At 53.8% G+C, this 17,213-nt stretch overlaps 1 protein-coding gene across 4 annotated transcripts in view; it reads left to right on the top strand.

Moving 5' to 3' along the window:
* LOC144730157 (filamin-C-like) overlaps positions 1-17,213 on the top strand; it is a 58,787-nt gene that overhangs the window by 25,682 nt on the left and 15,892 nt on the right. The window contains exons 15-30 of one of the 4 annotated variants that reach the window (XM_078610755.1): positions 1,469-1,629; positions 2,072-2,162; positions 2,572-2,741; positions 3,502-3,619; positions 4,692-4,966; positions 5,563-5,814; positions 6,286-6,634; positions 7,728-7,961; positions 9,185-9,347; positions 10,022-10,182; positions 11,834-12,004; positions 12,810-12,933; positions 13,573-13,729; positions 14,574-14,702; positions 16,498-16,687; positions 17,042-17,065. In XM_078610755.1, coding sequence (XP_078466881.1) covers positions 1,469-1,629; positions 2,072-2,162; positions 2,572-2,741; positions 3,502-3,619; positions 4,692-4,966; positions 5,563-5,814; positions 6,286-6,634; positions 7,728-7,961; positions 9,185-9,347; positions 10,022-10,182; positions 11,834-12,004; positions 12,810-12,933; positions 13,573-13,729; positions 14,574-14,702; positions 16,498-16,687; positions 17,042-17,065 — 2,769 coding nt within the window. The remainder of the gene's footprint in view (positions 1-1,468; positions 1,630-2,071; positions 2,163-2,571; positions 2,742-3,501; positions 3,620-4,691; positions 4,967-5,562; positions 5,815-6,285; positions 6,635-7,727; positions 7,962-9,184; positions 9,348-10,021; positions 10,183-11,833; positions 12,005-12,809; positions 12,934-13,572; positions 13,730-14,573; positions 14,703-16,497; positions 16,688-17,041; positions 17,066-17,213) is intronic. The other 3 variants (XM_078610756.1, XM_078610757.1, XM_078610758.1) reach the window with 3 other exon arrangements.

Consider the following 17,213-nt stretch of genomic DNA (forward strand, 5'->3'; position numbering starts at 1 on the left):
ACGGCGCCACCATCGTCCTTATAGTAGACACACAGAGAGATAAACACACACTGAGATGGAGACAGTCATTACAGAGAGACAAAGACAGGCACACATACTGAGATACAAAGGACACACACTGAGATGGAGATTGAGATACATACCATCACCCGAACTCCGGTCATTCTCGCAACGACTTTAAGCTGGCCATAGAAAACAGATGGTCACTGCATCGCGCACTTTCAGATGCGCGTCTGTGGCCATCTGAAGCACTGTTTTTTCTGATATTACGAAGCCACTGGAGCTATGCTACTTTTGAATCATCTAGATTGAAAACTAATTTCTTGATAACTTATTTTTGTGTTTACATTGTTGTCCTTCCCCACACCTCCGATTAGCACAGTTGGCTACATACGGTGCAAAAAAAGTTCTACATACATACAGAAATGAAGCCACACTCACACACTCTCTATTTTATTTCCATCTGACCGCTCAGGTAGCTTCGCGGTAGAGCGAGCGGCCCGCAGTCGGAAGGCCCGGAGTTCAATCCCCAGTTGGTGGTTGACTTGGCCCATCATCTCTCCGGGGTCAATAAAACTAAAAACGAGGAATTTCCACGGCTGGCTCTGCAGGGATGTAAACCAATACCTCTGTAGGACTTGAAATATCACGCGCCACGCGTTCTGTTGCTAGGCAAGCGAGCAGAGTACAGTAGGAGCATCTGAGGACACGGTTGTTGTTGTCGTGGCATTAAGGGGGGGTCGTTAAAAGACGCGACAGGTGTTAGGGGTGACTGAGGACGCAGGCTGGTGATTGGTCAGGTGGGTGAGTGGCCAATGACCGGCGCCGGCCTGGTGGCAATAACATGGTCACGTGAGGCTGGGGGCCTGGGAGCGGGGGACGAGATAATTGATTGGGACTGATTGGTGCGGGGATAAAGGGCACAGCGTAACGGAGAGACGGGAGTCTTGGTTGGGATTAGAGCTGGAGTGGTTGGTGCCCGAGAGAGAGACGGAGCAGCAGTGAGCAGGAATAGATACGATAAGGATAGAGAGAACACAGTGTATGGTAGCAGTGGATAGAGAGAACACAGTGTACGGTAGCAGTGGATAGAGAGAACACAGTGTACGGTAGCAGGGGATAGAGAGAACACAGTGTACGGTAGGAACGGGGAGACATAGAGTGTTGTTAATGGCGGGTCGTGCATCGGAGCAAACGGAGAGACACGGAGCGATGATGAGGAGGTGTGAACTCTACGCATGAATAAACGAGACGAGAAAGGCAACGAGAGTACGAGTCCTACACCTCTATTCCCATTTGAGCAGCAGGAGAGTACTTTGTGAAACAGCTGCCACTTTGCAGGGGGAAGTCAAGAGAAAGATAAACTGGTCCCCGCCAATAGCAATGTGGAATTTCCCCAATCGGCGGCGGTTGTGGCGGCGGCTGTGCTGACGGAAGGGTCCCCCTCCTCGCCCCCCCCCCTACGCAGGCGACGTGAGCATCGGCATTAAGTGCGCCCCGGGGGTCGTGGGCCCCACGGAGGCCGACATTGACTTTAACATCATCAAAAACGACAACGACACCTTCACCGTCAAGTACTCGCCACCGGGTGCCGGCCGCTACACCATCATGGTGCTGTTCGCTGAGCAGGTGGGTAGCGCGCTCGCATGCACGCACCATGCGCATATAGACACACGTGCACGAACGGTCGTCACATATGCACGCACACGTGCACACAGACGAAGATCTCCCCGGTGCAAGAGGGAGTGGGTGGCCTCCTCTGTGTCCCCAGTGGCGATGTTAACACACCGCAACATGTACTCATTTAATTCCGAGTCGACTTAGGGGAGGCCCTGGACCAGTTCAGATAATAGTCACTGGTGTTGGTGGCCGTGAGCGGGAATCGAATTCAGGTCACTGGTTTCATAGCGCAGCACGCTAACTGCAATCCCCCGCCTCAACACACTCCTCACATGCGTGCGTGGGTCCCTGGCTCGGTGAATTGATGAGATACCAGGGATGACACCCCAGTGATGGGACCTCGGTGAAGGAGCCTGTGTCGATGGTGGTACTGTGATGTCCAACGCTGCAGGAAATCCCGTCCAGCCCGTTCCGGGTGAAGGTCGACCCATCACACGATGCCAACAAGGTCAAGGCCGAGGGCCCGGGACTCCGGCCACAAGGTGAGCCCTCCACCATCCCCACGAGCCGCCACGGGGCTCCCTCCCTACTGACCTGAGCCCCCTACCATCACCATGAGCCACCACCCAACTTGTTGATTATGATGATAATAGTAATGATGCCACTGCTGTTTGTGTTGATGATGGTGCTAATGACTTTAATGATGGTGGGTTTGCTCCAAATGCTCAGGTTTCCTCGCACCATTTATAAATACATTAATTGGCTGAAAACATCTTAATATATAGAGAACAGCAGAGCTCGGGGAATTGTTGGTCATGCCGGCTCATCACCCCCTTGCTGCTCCTGCCGCCTTCCCGCTCGTCTGTGCGATTCCTCCTTGGCTTTTGTGAGAGATGCAATTTGTGTGAACGATGATGCTGTATATAAAACTAATCACGATGATGACGGCAGGCGTGGAAGTGGGCGTGCCGACCCACTTCACGGTGTTCACCAAGGGTGCCGGCAAGGCCGGACTCGAGGTCCACTTTACCAGCTCCACCAAGGGCGACGCCGTGCGCGACTTTGAGATCATTGACAACCACGACTTCACCTACACCGTGCGCTACACGGCCATGCAGCAGGTGCAGCCTCGCCCGATTGCTCACCCATCCGCTCGCCCACCCACTTGCCCACCCACCCGCTCCAAAACCTACTCGCACTATCTCCTAATCCTATCGTCCACTCAACCACCTGCTGAAATGCTCACCTGTTCACCCACTCGCTCACTCACTTATTAACTGACTCACCCACTCACTCACTTATTCATTCACTCACCCACTGGCCTGATAACCGAGTCACACATATTTACGTGATTCACCAGCTCTTTCCTCCAAAACGCTGGGTCGCAGACATGAGATGAGAGCTGATCGAGTCAAGTTAGCGCAGTAAAATCCAACATGCCTCCCTGGTTAACACTGCAGGTTTATTAATCGTAAGATATGCGCCGTCTGCTTTTACAGTGGACGTTACAGATCGCCCCACGTCATTCAAAAAGTGTAGGCCATTGTGTGCTGGCATCACTGTCCAAATTTGGAAAATTTGAAAAATGACCTACAGCTTACTTACTCAATTGGTATTGCACATTGCAACTGTAAAACCACTGCAGACTGTGCATTGCTTCGTGATGATCGCCATGTGCTATAAGAACGGTCGCGCGAATACCAAAAGTTCAAGAACTCAAGAGACCAGGATAGGAGCCTCCTTTGCAAGAGTGGCCAGGGACACCAGCATTTTTGTAAAAGAAAAAACACAGCGATAAAGCGAATAGAAATCAGGGCAAAAGCAATAGCGACGAGGAGCATGAGGGTGACGGTGTCGCCCCTCCCTGGTGTGTCGCCGCAGGGCTCCATGACGGTGGTGGTCACCTATGGCGGGGACCACGTTCCCAAGAGCCCCTTCACCGTCGCCGTGGCGCCGGCACTGGACCTGAGCAAAGTTAAAGTCAGCGGCCTGCAGTCGCGTACGTGGCACGGCGCGGCGTGTGGTATGGCGCGGGCACTGCCGCGAAGTGTGTACCACCATGTGCGTGCATGCGTGTGTTCGTGTATGCATGTATGTAGATCTTCTTTCGCACCGTATGTAGCCAGCCGCACTTAATCGGAGGTGCGTGTGGGGAGTAGTAATGTCATGGTTAGTGCGCTGCTCTACAGAACGCTGTCTGCCTGGATGTGTAGCCGGCGGGGAGGGTGGGTGATGGAGCTGTGTGGGAAGCAGTAGGGTAGTGGTTAGCGTGCTGAGCTATGAACCCAGCGACCCCAGTTCAATTCCTGCTCACGACCAATAACAAGTGATGATTACCTGAACTGGTCCTGGAAATCCCCTAGGCCGACTCATATGAGTACCTGGTGTGGTGTTTAAACATCAGCGGCTGGTATGGTATTGACCGAACTACCCGCTTGTGTGCCGTGCTGGCCTTAATAGGTGCCCATTAACAGCACTTGCCCCAACAGTCCGTGTCGGCGGCACGGGGGATTTAGATGGGCTCCCTCTGGTGGACGCACCTTCCACCGGAAATGGCGTGATCAATAAACTGCAGGGCTGCGTGATCGATCACTGATGACGATCGCGGCCTCGAATCCGCCAAGCTGCCCTGCATAATTCTCCAGTGTGGGGACTAACCTTGAAGATGTGCGCGCCCTCTGCTTCACAGAGTACATTAAAGATCCCCTGACATCCTTGTAAATGATTCGGCCGTTCTGTGCCGGTGTCGCAGTCCAAATTTTGCCAAAGTCTGGAAAACTTTACGTATATCAATTGGGATTTAGATGCATAGCAGCAATCATCACCTCCTACTGGCAAAACTCATGCCCACTCCGCAACCCAGTACTCGGTGACCTTGTTCCACACACGGACAGCTGCCACTGGGGGTGCCCTTTCAGATGTGTTGAGATGCGACCCAAGTCACTTATTGCGTGAAACGCGACACCCCGGTGGGCAGGGGGCTAAAACGACAACAACAGCAACCTCATCGGCACCGTTCTCATTGTTTAACCGCGGCCTCTGTCCTCCTCCCCCCACTGATTGCGGAGTAGGCGTCGACGTGGGCCGCGAGCAGAGCTTCACCGTGGCAACACGCGACGCCGGCGGGCAGGGAAAGCTGGACGTGCGTGTGTGGGGGCCCTCGCGCAAACCTGTGCCATGCCGCATAGAGCCGGCGCCCCCCGCGGCCGGGCCAGGCGCCCCCCTCTCCGTGCACTACGTGCCCAAGGAGGAGGGGCCCCACAAGGTGGAGGTGACGTACGACGGGCACCCGGTGCCCGACAGCCCCTTCGCCGTGGAGGCCATCACGCCCGCCGACCCCACCAAGGTGTGGCCTGGCACGCACATTCGCCTCCCCCCGCCCAGCCCCCCACCTCCCGCCCTGTTCCATTGTGCTCACACAGAGCCACTGTTAATAAAGCTGAGAATGTTGGTCTGGTCTGGAAAGCCAACAGGCCACTAGTATTCATTAGCAGATGAAAAAAACAATGTTAAACGCCAAACAAAATAAGTAACGATGCGATCTGCTTTTATCTCTTGTGCGTTCTGGTCTGGCTGTCACTCTCGATGTGAATATTGCACCGACAATTTTTGGCTTGGCGACAGAGAATATGGAAGAATATCTAGAATATCAAACTATATCTACTGGACATCTGTGAAAACTATTGGACATCTGTCAAAAAGAGCTTCATATTTCATCAGATTCTTCCAGTCTTAAGGGGCGCTGAGCCTTCAGCAGGTAGCGGAGTGGGGGCGGGGGCTCAGCCCTCTCCAGTCCCCCGACACCACGGGGCTGGTACCGTGGTGCTCCAGGTGCCGACACAGAGAGTTCCTGCTCAGTGAATCCTCCCCTACCCATCGCACCTCCCCGCCCACTCCCCACATATGCCCCTCTTCCTCACTCTCTTCCACTCCTCCCCACAGGTGCGTGCCTACGGGCCGGGCCTGAGCGGCGGTGAGGTGGGCAAGCCGGCGCCGTTCACCATCGACACGAAGGGTGCCGGCACGGGCGGCTTGGGCCTCACGGTGGAGGGGCCGTGCGAGGCCAAGATCCAGTGCCAGGACAACGGGGATGGCTCGTGCTCCGTGTCGTACCTCCCGACGGCGCCGGGGGAGTACACCATCAACATTCTGTTCGCTGACACCCACGTGCCGGGCTCGCCCTTCCGAGCTCAGGTGCCGCCCCCCCCCCTCCTTCCCTTTTTCACCCAGCCCCTCCACCCCCATGATGATTGCTTCCAATCGTTTTGCGTGATTTTATTCTGAGTTCTCTCCAATTTCCTGCCGTAGCGAAAAAAAATACGCAGAATGTCACTGAAATCGGCCAATACAACATTCCAATGCTGAGAAATTACCTGAAAAATTACTCTATTGAGATCACGCAGCAGGAGCAACATTGTCTCCGACTAATTTCCTCCCATCGCTAAAGACAAAGATCCCCCATATAGCCTTAACACACTGCTTGGGCCAAGTGCTGTTCACGAGCACCTATGAAGGCCATCGCTAAACACACATATACATGCACACACGCACACACAATACAACTGCTATTGGCCAAACCGAATCCCAAAGTACAAAGTGACGAATTATTTGACAATTTAATTCAGCGAACGCCTCGCCCCCGGCGCTGCTGCCCGGCCTCTTCAGGTGCGCCCCTCGTTCGACCCGAGCAAGGTGACGGTTCGGGGCCCCGGGCTGGAGCGCGGCAAGGCGGGCGAGGCGTGCGTCTTCGCGGTGGACTGCTCCCGTGCCGGCACGGCCGAGCTCACCGTCGAGGTGGTGCAGGCGGACGGCGCAGCACGCGCCGAAGTGCGTGTCCACGACAACGGCGATGGCACCTACGCCGTCACCTACGTGCCGCCCGGCCCGGGCCTGTACGCCGTCACCGTGAAGTACGGCGGGGTTCCCGTGCCGCGCGTGCCCGTGCGCGTGCGCATCGAGCCGATCGTCGACACCAGCGGAGTCCGCGTTTTCGGCCCCGGCGTGGAGCCTCGCGGTGAGCGATGGCGCCGCGGTTGATGCGCGCGGCCAGGCGAGGAGGCCATCGTCCGGCAGTGGTGTCGTCCATGCCAATTTCGCTTGTTGACTCCTCCACCCATGTCGACGACTCGAGCGACTAGACACTGACTGTGTCATCTAATCCACCACCACACTGTGTTCAACCACCACAAATTCACTGCAACAGCAAACCCTGCGCGCGTTACGCCACTACCACAAATTCACTGCAACAACACAACCCGCTCACTCATTCACTCACACAGTCACACGCCCACTCATCCAGCACACTGTGTTCAACCACCACTATCTCACTGGAGGTTGCAACAACACAACTCGCTCGCTCGCCCATTCACTCACCCACCCATTCACCACTCTGCAGGTCTCAATGATTATCTTTCTCATTTTCTTTCCTTGCACTGTGCCACTTTATATTTCCCTTCTCCCACCATCGTCTCGTTTTTTCTCAAGCTCTCATGACAATAACCAAGGTCAATTCAAGAAATACGCTTGAAATGCATTTTTAACAGCATTGTCACGAAGCGATGAGACGCTGTAGCCAAGAGGATAGGCAAGTAGAGTACCATGCGACCAGAGGCAGGGATTGAATCTGAGTTATTTGCAGGTCAAACTCAGCCTCCTCGTTTTACACCCCCTTTTGGCAAATACCAGTTCCACTGTGTGCATGAGTTTAGCTATGTGGGGAATACCACAGAACCCAGAGGAAACACATGCAGAACAGGGGAAGATAACGCATAAATGCCACACACTCTAATCTAATGTAATGTTATATTTATAGAGCGCCTTCACGCAATGCGCTTACCATAATTTAAAATAACGGTGACAAAATAGAATGATGTAGATGGCAGGGCAGTGCAAGGATTGAGAAATGAGTGACCGCGATTGAGGGTACTTAGGGATCACAAACGGTTGGGGAGGTACAGGAAGGAGACCACAAAACTCCACACAGAAAGGCGCCTGAGCCGGAAATTGAACCCAGACCCTTCTTGCTGTGAGGCACGAGCATTGTTCCCACTGCGCCGCCGCCACCGTGCCACCCCTAAGCTTGGCCGTTGTGTATCCCCTCACCCCAGGCGTGCTGCGTGAGGTGAGCACCGAGTTCACCGTGGATGCTCGCTCCCTGTTCTCCGCTCGCTCCACGACCACCACCACCACCACGACGACCACCGTGGCAAGAGGCAGCCCGGGGGTGGCTGCGGGGAAGGTGCGGGCGCGCCTCACGGGGCCGTCGGGCACCAAGACGGACACCACGCTCACCGACCAGGGAGACGGCACCTACCGCGCCGAGTACACCGCCTACGAGGAGGGTACGCACGGGGGCTCCGGGGGCCGGGTCCGGGGTTCTCTGGGCCAACGGATGTAGGACCCGGGCTTGGGGCGTAGCGATTGCACCCGAGCGGTGGTAACGTGTTTGCTGTTTTTTTGCGGAGGTTCGCGGTTCGAATCTGGCGAGCCGCCCCGGTCAATACTGCGGTGTGCTTGTTCACCGTAAGTCTGCCACCTGCGTGCCGGCGCCAGTGTCAAAATTTATTGAAAAATTACACTGCAAACACTAAATTGGGATCACACACACACATACGTCGTAACATCATTCACTACTTGCAGACTCGATTCGTCTGTGAAACACAGCGGCCTCCGCAATAGCCCTGTGCTCTTAAGAATTACACGAATAACCAAGTGCATTTGATAATTGCCGTTATTACCTCGCACAGTTCACTGATCGCGCTTTTCCTCTCGTCAACTTCCACTGTCAATGTGGAGAGGCACGCGCCGCGAGTCTGAATTTAAAGCTGAGAAATGGTAACCAGCGCCGCCACCGCACCTCTGTGTGTACTGAGTGGTGATTGTTCCCAGCGATTTTGGTTCCTTGCGTCCCATATCACTTCGGAGACTGCAGTCTGCGCTATTATCTGGCATTAATACACAGTTGATGACGATGACGACGATGATGATAAATGATCATATGCATTGATTGATACAACTATGATGATTCTGATAATAAATATTTGATGATAATACTAGTGATTCTGACAAACATTTGACGATGATGTTAATGATATTTGATTATACTGATTATAAGAATTTGATGATGATGCTGATGACCGTGAGAACGTTTTATGGTGATGATAAATATTTGATGATGCTGATTAGAAATATTTTATGATGCTGATGATGCTAATGACAGTGAGAATAGTTGATGGTGATGATGACAAACATTATGATAAATCTTGACTTAAAGCTTTCGTGACTGCAGGAATTCATATTCATTGGGTCTTTCGTTCAAGCCGCGTAGATAGAAAAAAGAATAAAAATATCACGATGTTTCGATCGCAGCACAAGCAATCGTCATCAGGTGAAAAAATAGCGGGAGAGCTGCTCAGGCAGGATGTTTGCGATCGAAACGTCGTGATATTTTTGTTTATTTTTTTCTATCTACGTGGCTTTACCGAAAGACCCAATGAATATGATGATAAATATTCAACGATGTTGCTGCTGCTGACGATGTATGCGGTGGCCATGCGTCCACTAGGCGTGCACACGGTGGAGGTGACGGTGGACGAGGTGCCAGTTCCGCGGAGCCCATTCCGCGTTGAGGTCAAGGAGGGCTGCGACCCCACCAGGGTGCGGGCCTACGGGCCCGGCCTGGAGGGAGGCCTCACGCACACCCCCAACCGCTTCACAGTGGAGACTCGGTAAGCACTCGTACTGCCTCATCACCATCATTACCACGGTCGTGATTTGTAATTTTTATTTACGTAACCCTTTTTTAAAATTTACGCTTGTTTACCCATTAAATTCTCAACACTTTTTCAGGAGGGTCTTTGTAGGTTTTCACTGGAGGGGGGAAAATGCTGTTTGCTGTGTGTCATCCTGATCGAGTAATTTTCAGAGAATGTTTCAGCACTGGGATGTTCTTGCCAATTCCAGTTACGCTATAGTTGTATTTTTTTCTACAATGGCAAGAGACCGTGGAATGCCGAGGAAAACCATGCAGAACAGGGGGAGAACATACATTTTGCACTCACTCTCATACATACACGTTCACTCGTTCTCTGCAGAACAGGGGGAGAATGCACAAGCTCCACACAGAAAGGTGCCAGAGACAGAATTCTAACTTAGGCTATTCTTGCTGTGAGGCACGAGCATTACCGATGCACCACCACCCTGCCACCCTAAGGTGGTGGAGTTGCTGGGAATGTTGATGACAACTGCAATGTTGATATAAGGGTGGTCAGGACAATGATTATGGTGATGGAGACAATGGCGATGGAGACAATTGTCTGCGGCAGTGCTGACAGTGTCGGTGAGGATGAAAATGCTCGCATTGATAACCATGACGACTATGATGATGTTGACGCGTGCACAGCGGTGCGGGCACGGGCGGCCTGGGCCTGGCCATCGAGGGCCCCTCCGAGGCCAAGATGCTCTGCAAAGACAACAAAGATGGCAGCTGCAGTGTGGAGTACATCCCCTTCACCCCCGGGGACTATGACATCAACATCACCTTCGGGGGCCTTCACATCCCCAGTGAGGCCCTCGCGCACGCGGACGCCCGTCACCCACCCGCGATCGCGTTCCTAACGACCCCGTGGATGATCCATTCCAGCGGCTTGATGGTCGGTGGAGGCGCGGCGATGGGACGGCAGGCCAAAGAACCATTTCCTCACTCGGGGCCAAACAGAATGTACCTTGCCTGGTATACAGGAGGGTCATGAGTTCAATTCCGACCCTGACGCCAGTATATTTGGAGTTTGCATGCCTATCTACCCATGATCACGTGGATTTTTCTCCGGGTCCTCTGGTTTTTCCCTCTACATCAACGTGCGTTTACAGTATTTGGCCGTGATCAGTGGCGGCTCCTGCAAAATCTCTCAGGGGGGGAAAATGTCTGGATGATTAATAAGGATAAGGTCCACCCATGCAATGGATAAATTAACAGCTTAAGCATGTAAAGGCAACTTCACTTCTTTAATATTAATGAAAAATAAAGTGACTCTTACAATACATCTTGTTTGTTTCTATACTCACTATTAAAACAAACCACTCAAGTTTATTTTATTAAAGATTCCACTCGGTGGCGACAAATTATATTGTTGGATGAAACGTGCTTACGTATGATGACGTAAGCACGTATGATGACGTAAGCACGTTAGGGCGAGCCCTCCCGGAAGCCATAGAGAATGCATTGCAGCGCCCCCGTTCGAAAAAAAACATCTTTGAATGTAAGTCTATGGGACCACTAGGGGCGATTCTCAGCTGGAGGGAAATCGCCCAAAATGAGGCGGTACTCCACAGAACGTAGCATGACGCTGATTGGACTATATCCAGAGGCACAGTGACGGCTAGCGTGACTCTGTGGTTGAATGACATTGGTGGTGCGTCGCCCAATCGCCCTAATGAAGAAACCGCCCCTGGCCGTGATACATTTCCATGTGCTAAGCCACTTCATTGAGCTATCATTTGTGGCTCGGTCGATTCTGAAAAAGAGCTACATAGAGCAGTAGGCCTTACCTGGTAAAATAAAATAGTTACATTTTTAGTTTAGTTTGGCGGGCAACTAGACCTTCACTCGCACACACCCACACCTCGGAGCTATCCGATAATAATGCGAAGAGTAATCATGGCTCACCTTCACCGGCGACTTGAAGCACAATGCTTTGTGGCAGGTCAATAAGTGTGGCTAGGATCCTGGCAGCGATGGGTAAATGTGGAGGTGGAAGGCCTCGTGTGGACGCAGGCCGCCAGAAATGAACTTGCGCCATACCCAGCCCGTGGGCCGCAGCTCCTCTCTCCTTGCACTCGACGACGAATGTGAAGTGGCAGAGTCAAAGTCCCTGATGGGGAGGGGGGGGGAAGGTGGCAGGGTTGTTCTGGTCAAGCACTCCACTTTGAACCTGAATACCTGAGTTGAATTCCAGACCACGAGTAACATCAATGGTGAGTGATGTCTGAAACAGTCCTGGGACCCATTCCCCCCCCCCCCCCCACTTCAAAAGGCCATACTGTCCAACATGGTAGATTAGTCAAACGAGCAGCACGCAGAGAGGCCCTTTATCCAGCAGTGGATGGCTTTGTGTGGCGTCTCGGTGCTGCGTCGCCCCGCTAACCAGGAAGCCTATCGTCGCGGTAACTCATGCGGCGATTGTCGTTGCGGCGTGGTTTCTGTGCGGCGGTGGAGCAGGGAGCCCGTTCCGGGTGCTGGTGAAAGACGCAGTGGATGCCAGCAAGGTGCGCTGCTCGGGGCCTGGCTTGGGGCCTGCGGTACGTGCCGGGATTCCGCAGACCTTTACGGTCGACTGCAGCAAGGCCGGTCGTGCCACGCTGGAGGTCATGGTGCTGGATCCACGCGGTGAGGCCCGCGCGCGTCGCCGTCCCAACGAGAGTGGCGAGGGTAACGACGGTGACTAGGCTGATGAGGGTGACGATGGTGACGACGAGGGTAGCAACGATGATGAAGGTGGCGACAGTGGCGAAGGTGACGAGGGTGACAACGGTGATCAGGGTGACGACGGTCACGAGGGTGAAGACGGTGACGAGGGTGACGACAGTGACGACGGTGATGAGGGTGACGACGGTAATGACGACCGCCCTGGCAGGCCCTTGCGCAGTGCTGAGTGTCAGCAGTGGACAGGGAAAGGAGGCGGCCGGGTGGCTCGAGAGATTCGGAGCCAGTACCGCCGAGAGCCGAATCCAAACGTGATCAAACCGTATAGTGAATGGTAGCAGCCTGGTCACCAATGACTTACATCCATCGAGACCCATAGATTCAAATAGAGACTCACAGATTAAAATGGAGACCCATAGACTTAACGTAGAGACTGATAGACTCACCGCCACAGATTTGTGACTCAACAAGATTCTTAAGCATAATATTCTCAGCCTGATCACCAAAGACTGTACAAAAAATCCAACGTATATATTATTTGGCTCTGCACTTCATTTGTCAAAATTCCAGCTCTGAACATGGCAAATATCGGTTTAACTGTCACTGCGATGATCAATCATCTCTGGCGCAGAGCAAGCTGACGAGTGCTGCACCCGAATGCGGGCTCTTCTCTAAGACCAAGGGGGGTGGCGCAGCTCTGCGAGAGTTCCGAGCCGATTCTTTGTCCGTGCCACCGCCGTGACACTCATGCTCCCGCGGTCATGTCCAGGTCTGCCCGAGCCACTGGAGGTGCAGGACAACGGGGACGGTACGCACACGGTCAATTACCTGACGAGCCAGGATGGGCCCTACACCATCGGGGTCAAGTACGGGGACCAGGAGGTGCCCCGCAGGTACGCGGCGGTCGTGGGCACGGTGGAGCGTGGGTGCTCGTTTAGACGCACGCGCAGGTGCACAGGCACCTGCTGCAGTGAGTTGTAAACATCGGCGCTGGGGAGACAAAGGCGGCCGGGAATGGCGCTGGCTGCACTGCCCGTTTGTACGCCGTTGCCAGCCTGTGCAGGCGCTCGCTCACAGCACTTACCCCAGCAGCATCAGTAGCAGCAGCGTGTGGGAGGAAACGTGGGACCTTTGTCAATTTACGCTCCAATTTACGCCCCCTGGGCAACTCCTCTCTGTACAAATCTCAGAGGCGACCGCTCAGCGATCGTGCGTTCTGCTGCTGTGGAGGACCCCTGCTCTCCCTACCCACATCCAGAATCGTGACTCCAGCTTGAAAACCGATTTTAAATTCAAAGCCTTTTTTTCCTGTAGCCTGTAGTTTTATCATTGGCTTGTATCACAGATCTTCATGTTATCTATTTCGGGGGTGTAGTTATTATAGTCCTTGTCAACGTTTTTTGTATTTCGTTTGGAATTATTTACACTTGGGAGTGTTTTTTTTTGCGTGTGTGTATAACGCTCTAAGATTTTATGATGCATTTTAAAATCGAGATCATTTTTATTATTACGTTTCTATTGGGTCGCCGCAGTCCATTTAAGATCAAAGTGCTGCCGACGCACGATGCTAGCAAGGTGAAGGCGAGTGGGCCCGGCCTCAACTCGTCGGGCGTGTCGGCGAGCCTCCCTGTCGAGTTCACCATCGACGCACGCGACGCCGGAGAGGGCCTCCTGACAGTGCAGATCACGGTGCGTGGACGCGGTGCGGGACGTGGAGGTGTCAGACACGGGGACGCAGCTGGGTCACAGCTGGGCCACGGGGTCACAGATGGCACACAGCTGGGGAAGTGGGTACATAGTTGGGGACACGGAGATACAGCTGGGGATGTGGGGACACAGCTTCAGACACTTCAGACACAGCTGGACACGCGGGGAAACGGAAACACAGCTGGGAATGCGGTGACATGACGGTTGGGGAACGAACAGCAGATTCCACTGAGACATGGCGAGAGACAAGAGAGATGGAGCCATGGGACAAGGGGACAGAGATGGAGACATGGGGACACAGGAAACCCTGCCAGGGACACCGCTGCTCAACACTGTAACGATCACACTCGCGGTTATGCACGCTCGTGGTTTAGATGGCACGGGTGGCGTCGAGGTGCGCGTGTGTTCCACGTGCCCCGTGGAGTCGGGATGATCTTCGCACGTGGTCACTGCCGCGCTGCTCGTGGTCCGAATGCTGGGATCCCTGGTCAAGGGGCTCCGGTTGTGCAAATTCCCTCTTGCACAAGGGGGATCGGTGACCCTTGACCCCTTGCGTGGGAGCTCGGTGAACCTTGGCCTCTAGCCCCACCGGAGGACGCCGCCATTACCCTCGTCCCCGTCGAGGTTCCCTCTGCTCCACATCGGAATTTTGCTTCTAGTGCTGCCCTTGTCCAATCGGGATCTGCTTCCACTAATCACGTGACTCCCTTTGGGCCAATCAAGTGAGGAGTCGATAACCCACGATGCGATGGTTGTGTCATGATAACCATCGTCACCATCGTCATCATCCTCGTCCCATTCCCCCCGCTTCCCTCCCTCTCGCTAGGACGCGAAGGGAAACACGTCCGAGGCGACGATTTTCGTTCGCGATTGGAAATCCCGAGCGATGGAGGGCTCAAAGCCTTCTCCCCAGGCCCCTCAGGCCGCCCCCCACTCCACCCCAACCACCTTCTCCGTAAGGCGCCCCCCCCTCCTCCCCGCTCGCCCCCTCCAGCCTGGCCTGTGCCTGCAAGTGAATGCGGCATGCTTGGATGGACTGCTGCTTGCCCTTCGCTCGGTGGCTTTGCAAAGATCGCCCCTTTCTCTCTGCACAGCACGAACTTGCAGCACGCAATCCATTGCTTCTCGATCGGGGTGGGGGGGGTGCCGCCAAACTTCACCTTCCTCCCCTCACACTCGCCGGGCGGCCGAGCAGCCAGTGGTACTCGGGCTGGCGCCGCGTGCTTGCGTTTGGGGTTTGGAGCCAAGCAGCGACGACGCCAGGGCGCATGGCGCGGGGGTGTGTGGTTTTTTTCACTGCCGCGTGCGACGCAACTCCTCTGGCATGGGTCCTTCGCTCCCCGGTCTCCGTCTTTGGGGCGCCACGGTGGCGAGATGTTAACTCCCTCACCTGGTATAAATGAGGTCGTGGGTTCATCTCTCTCCCCGTGGTCGCGTCAATTTCTCTCCGGGTCCTCTGGTTTTCCCTCCACATTTAGAAAGATGCCTTTAGAGTATTTGGCTGAAATACATTTTCACGTGATCAGCCACTTTGTTGAGCTATCATTAGTGGCCAGGTCACTTCTGAAAAAGGGCTTTATAGCTCAAGTGGGCCTTCCCTGATAAAATAAAAAATAGTTAGTTGGTATCGTTTTTGGGTGAACAAAACAAAAGTGGGCCCCCAGAAATGAACGTCAGCTTTGTGACCGACTGGCACTGCCAAATAGAATTCTCCCCGACACAAGCTCCGTTTGGGAGCTGAGCACCACTGGCGCTGTGGGTAGCACGCCGTGACATGAACCCGGTGACCTGAAATCAATTCTCTGGAACATAAACCAACATCAGTGGCGAGTGAAGTCCGAACCGGTCCTGGGCGTCTACCCTCTTCACCAGCCCCTGCACTGACGAGCGTGGTGAAGTATGGTCAAAGAAGTGACGGTTCAGAGTTGGGCAAAATCTAATTTGCATGTGACTGAGATATCATTGCGTTTGTATATTGTAATTGGTCTTTTTTATCTGATTCACATGAGACACGGTTAAATCGTTCACTTTGTATCCACATTAGGTATCCTCCAGTTTTTTTTTATAAAAAATGAATTATCCAAGCTCTGCAGTTAAGAAACCCCCATAACTAACGTAGCTCAAACAGAGTGACCAAGCTCTGTACATTTTAGAAATGCAAACAGCTTCTTAAACGAGTAACTCCACAGAAAGTAGATCGGCAGGTCGCCTATGATGGGATAAAGTGTGGGTGCTCCCACCTCTTCCAAGACGTCTGGCCATTGTGGAGAGTAGGCCAAGTACCCTCCCTTGGAGATCTGCCAGCATTGGCGTGAGCGAGCAATTACAATGCTGCACCTTTACCTTGTAATAGGTTTCTCTGCAGCACCCCTCGTAATGAAAGGACAAGACAAGGGTTTTAATTTATTGGGAAACTTTCTTGAATGTCCAAGCATCTGAAAGTCCCATAAATCTCATCTCTTTAATAATGTGAAGGGCACCCCCATTGGCAGGTGTTCCTGTGCGGCACAAAGTGACGCAGCACCGGCCTGGAAGTTTTCGGTTGCGGTGTTGCTAATTGGTTATTCAAATTAACTAATCTCTAATTCACTGTGAGCAATTCACAGTCCAAAAAATGTGGACCATGATGCCGGCGTACGCAATGTAGCCGCGGCGTTAACCGGGACGGCCAGGGGCGCTTGAACCGCGAACCTCTGCAATAAACAAGCGCCGTTATGAGCGGAGCGCTTGGTGGCGACGATCTCTGGCAGGACCCGGACGGGAAGCCGAAAAAAGCGAACATCAGGGACAACGGCGATGGCACGTACACGGTGTCGTACGTGCCGGACATGACGGGGCGCTACACGATCACCATCAAGTACGGCGGAGACGAGATCCCCTACTCACCGTACCGCATCCGCGCCCTGCCCACCGGCGACGCCAGCAAGTGCACCGTGACTGGTACGTGCGGGTGCGCGTCAGTGAGTGGAGGACGCACCAGGTACTCGTTTGAGGCTGAGTCGACCTAAGGGAGACCCAGGACCGTTTCAGATAATCGTCACTGGTATTGGCCATGAGCGGAAATCAAACTTGGGTCACCGAGTTCGAAATGCAGCGCAGTAATCACTACGCTACCGCTTTCCATAAATCGTACACGAGCGCTTGAACAGACACGCGCGATGCTGAATATGCACATCAGCACGTGCACGAGCGCGGACGCGTTGGAGCTGCAGCCATCAACCGCTGGGATGGCGATTCACCGCTGGGAGGATTGCTGCTAACCCTCTCTCCTCTGCCCTGTGTCCCTCCCTGCAGTGTCCATCGGGGGCCACGGGCTGGGTAAGTACAGCTCCAGGATGAACAATCCACACTCATCCGCCCTATACAGAGGCGTACATTTGGGTGGGCGCGTACATGGTCTCCAGTGTGGTGGTTCAGTGAGTACGTGGGTGGATGCGTGCATGATCTGGAATGTGGTTGTTGAGTG

This window comes from Lampetra planeri, chromosome 34, assembly GCF_965212315.1.
Source record: "Lampetra planeri chromosome 34, kcLamPlan1.2.h2, whole genome shotgun sequence".
In the NCBI taxonomy this organism is placed as follows: Eukaryota; Metazoa; Chordata; class Hyperoartia; order Petromyzontiformes; family Petromyzontidae; genus Lampetra; species Lampetra planeri.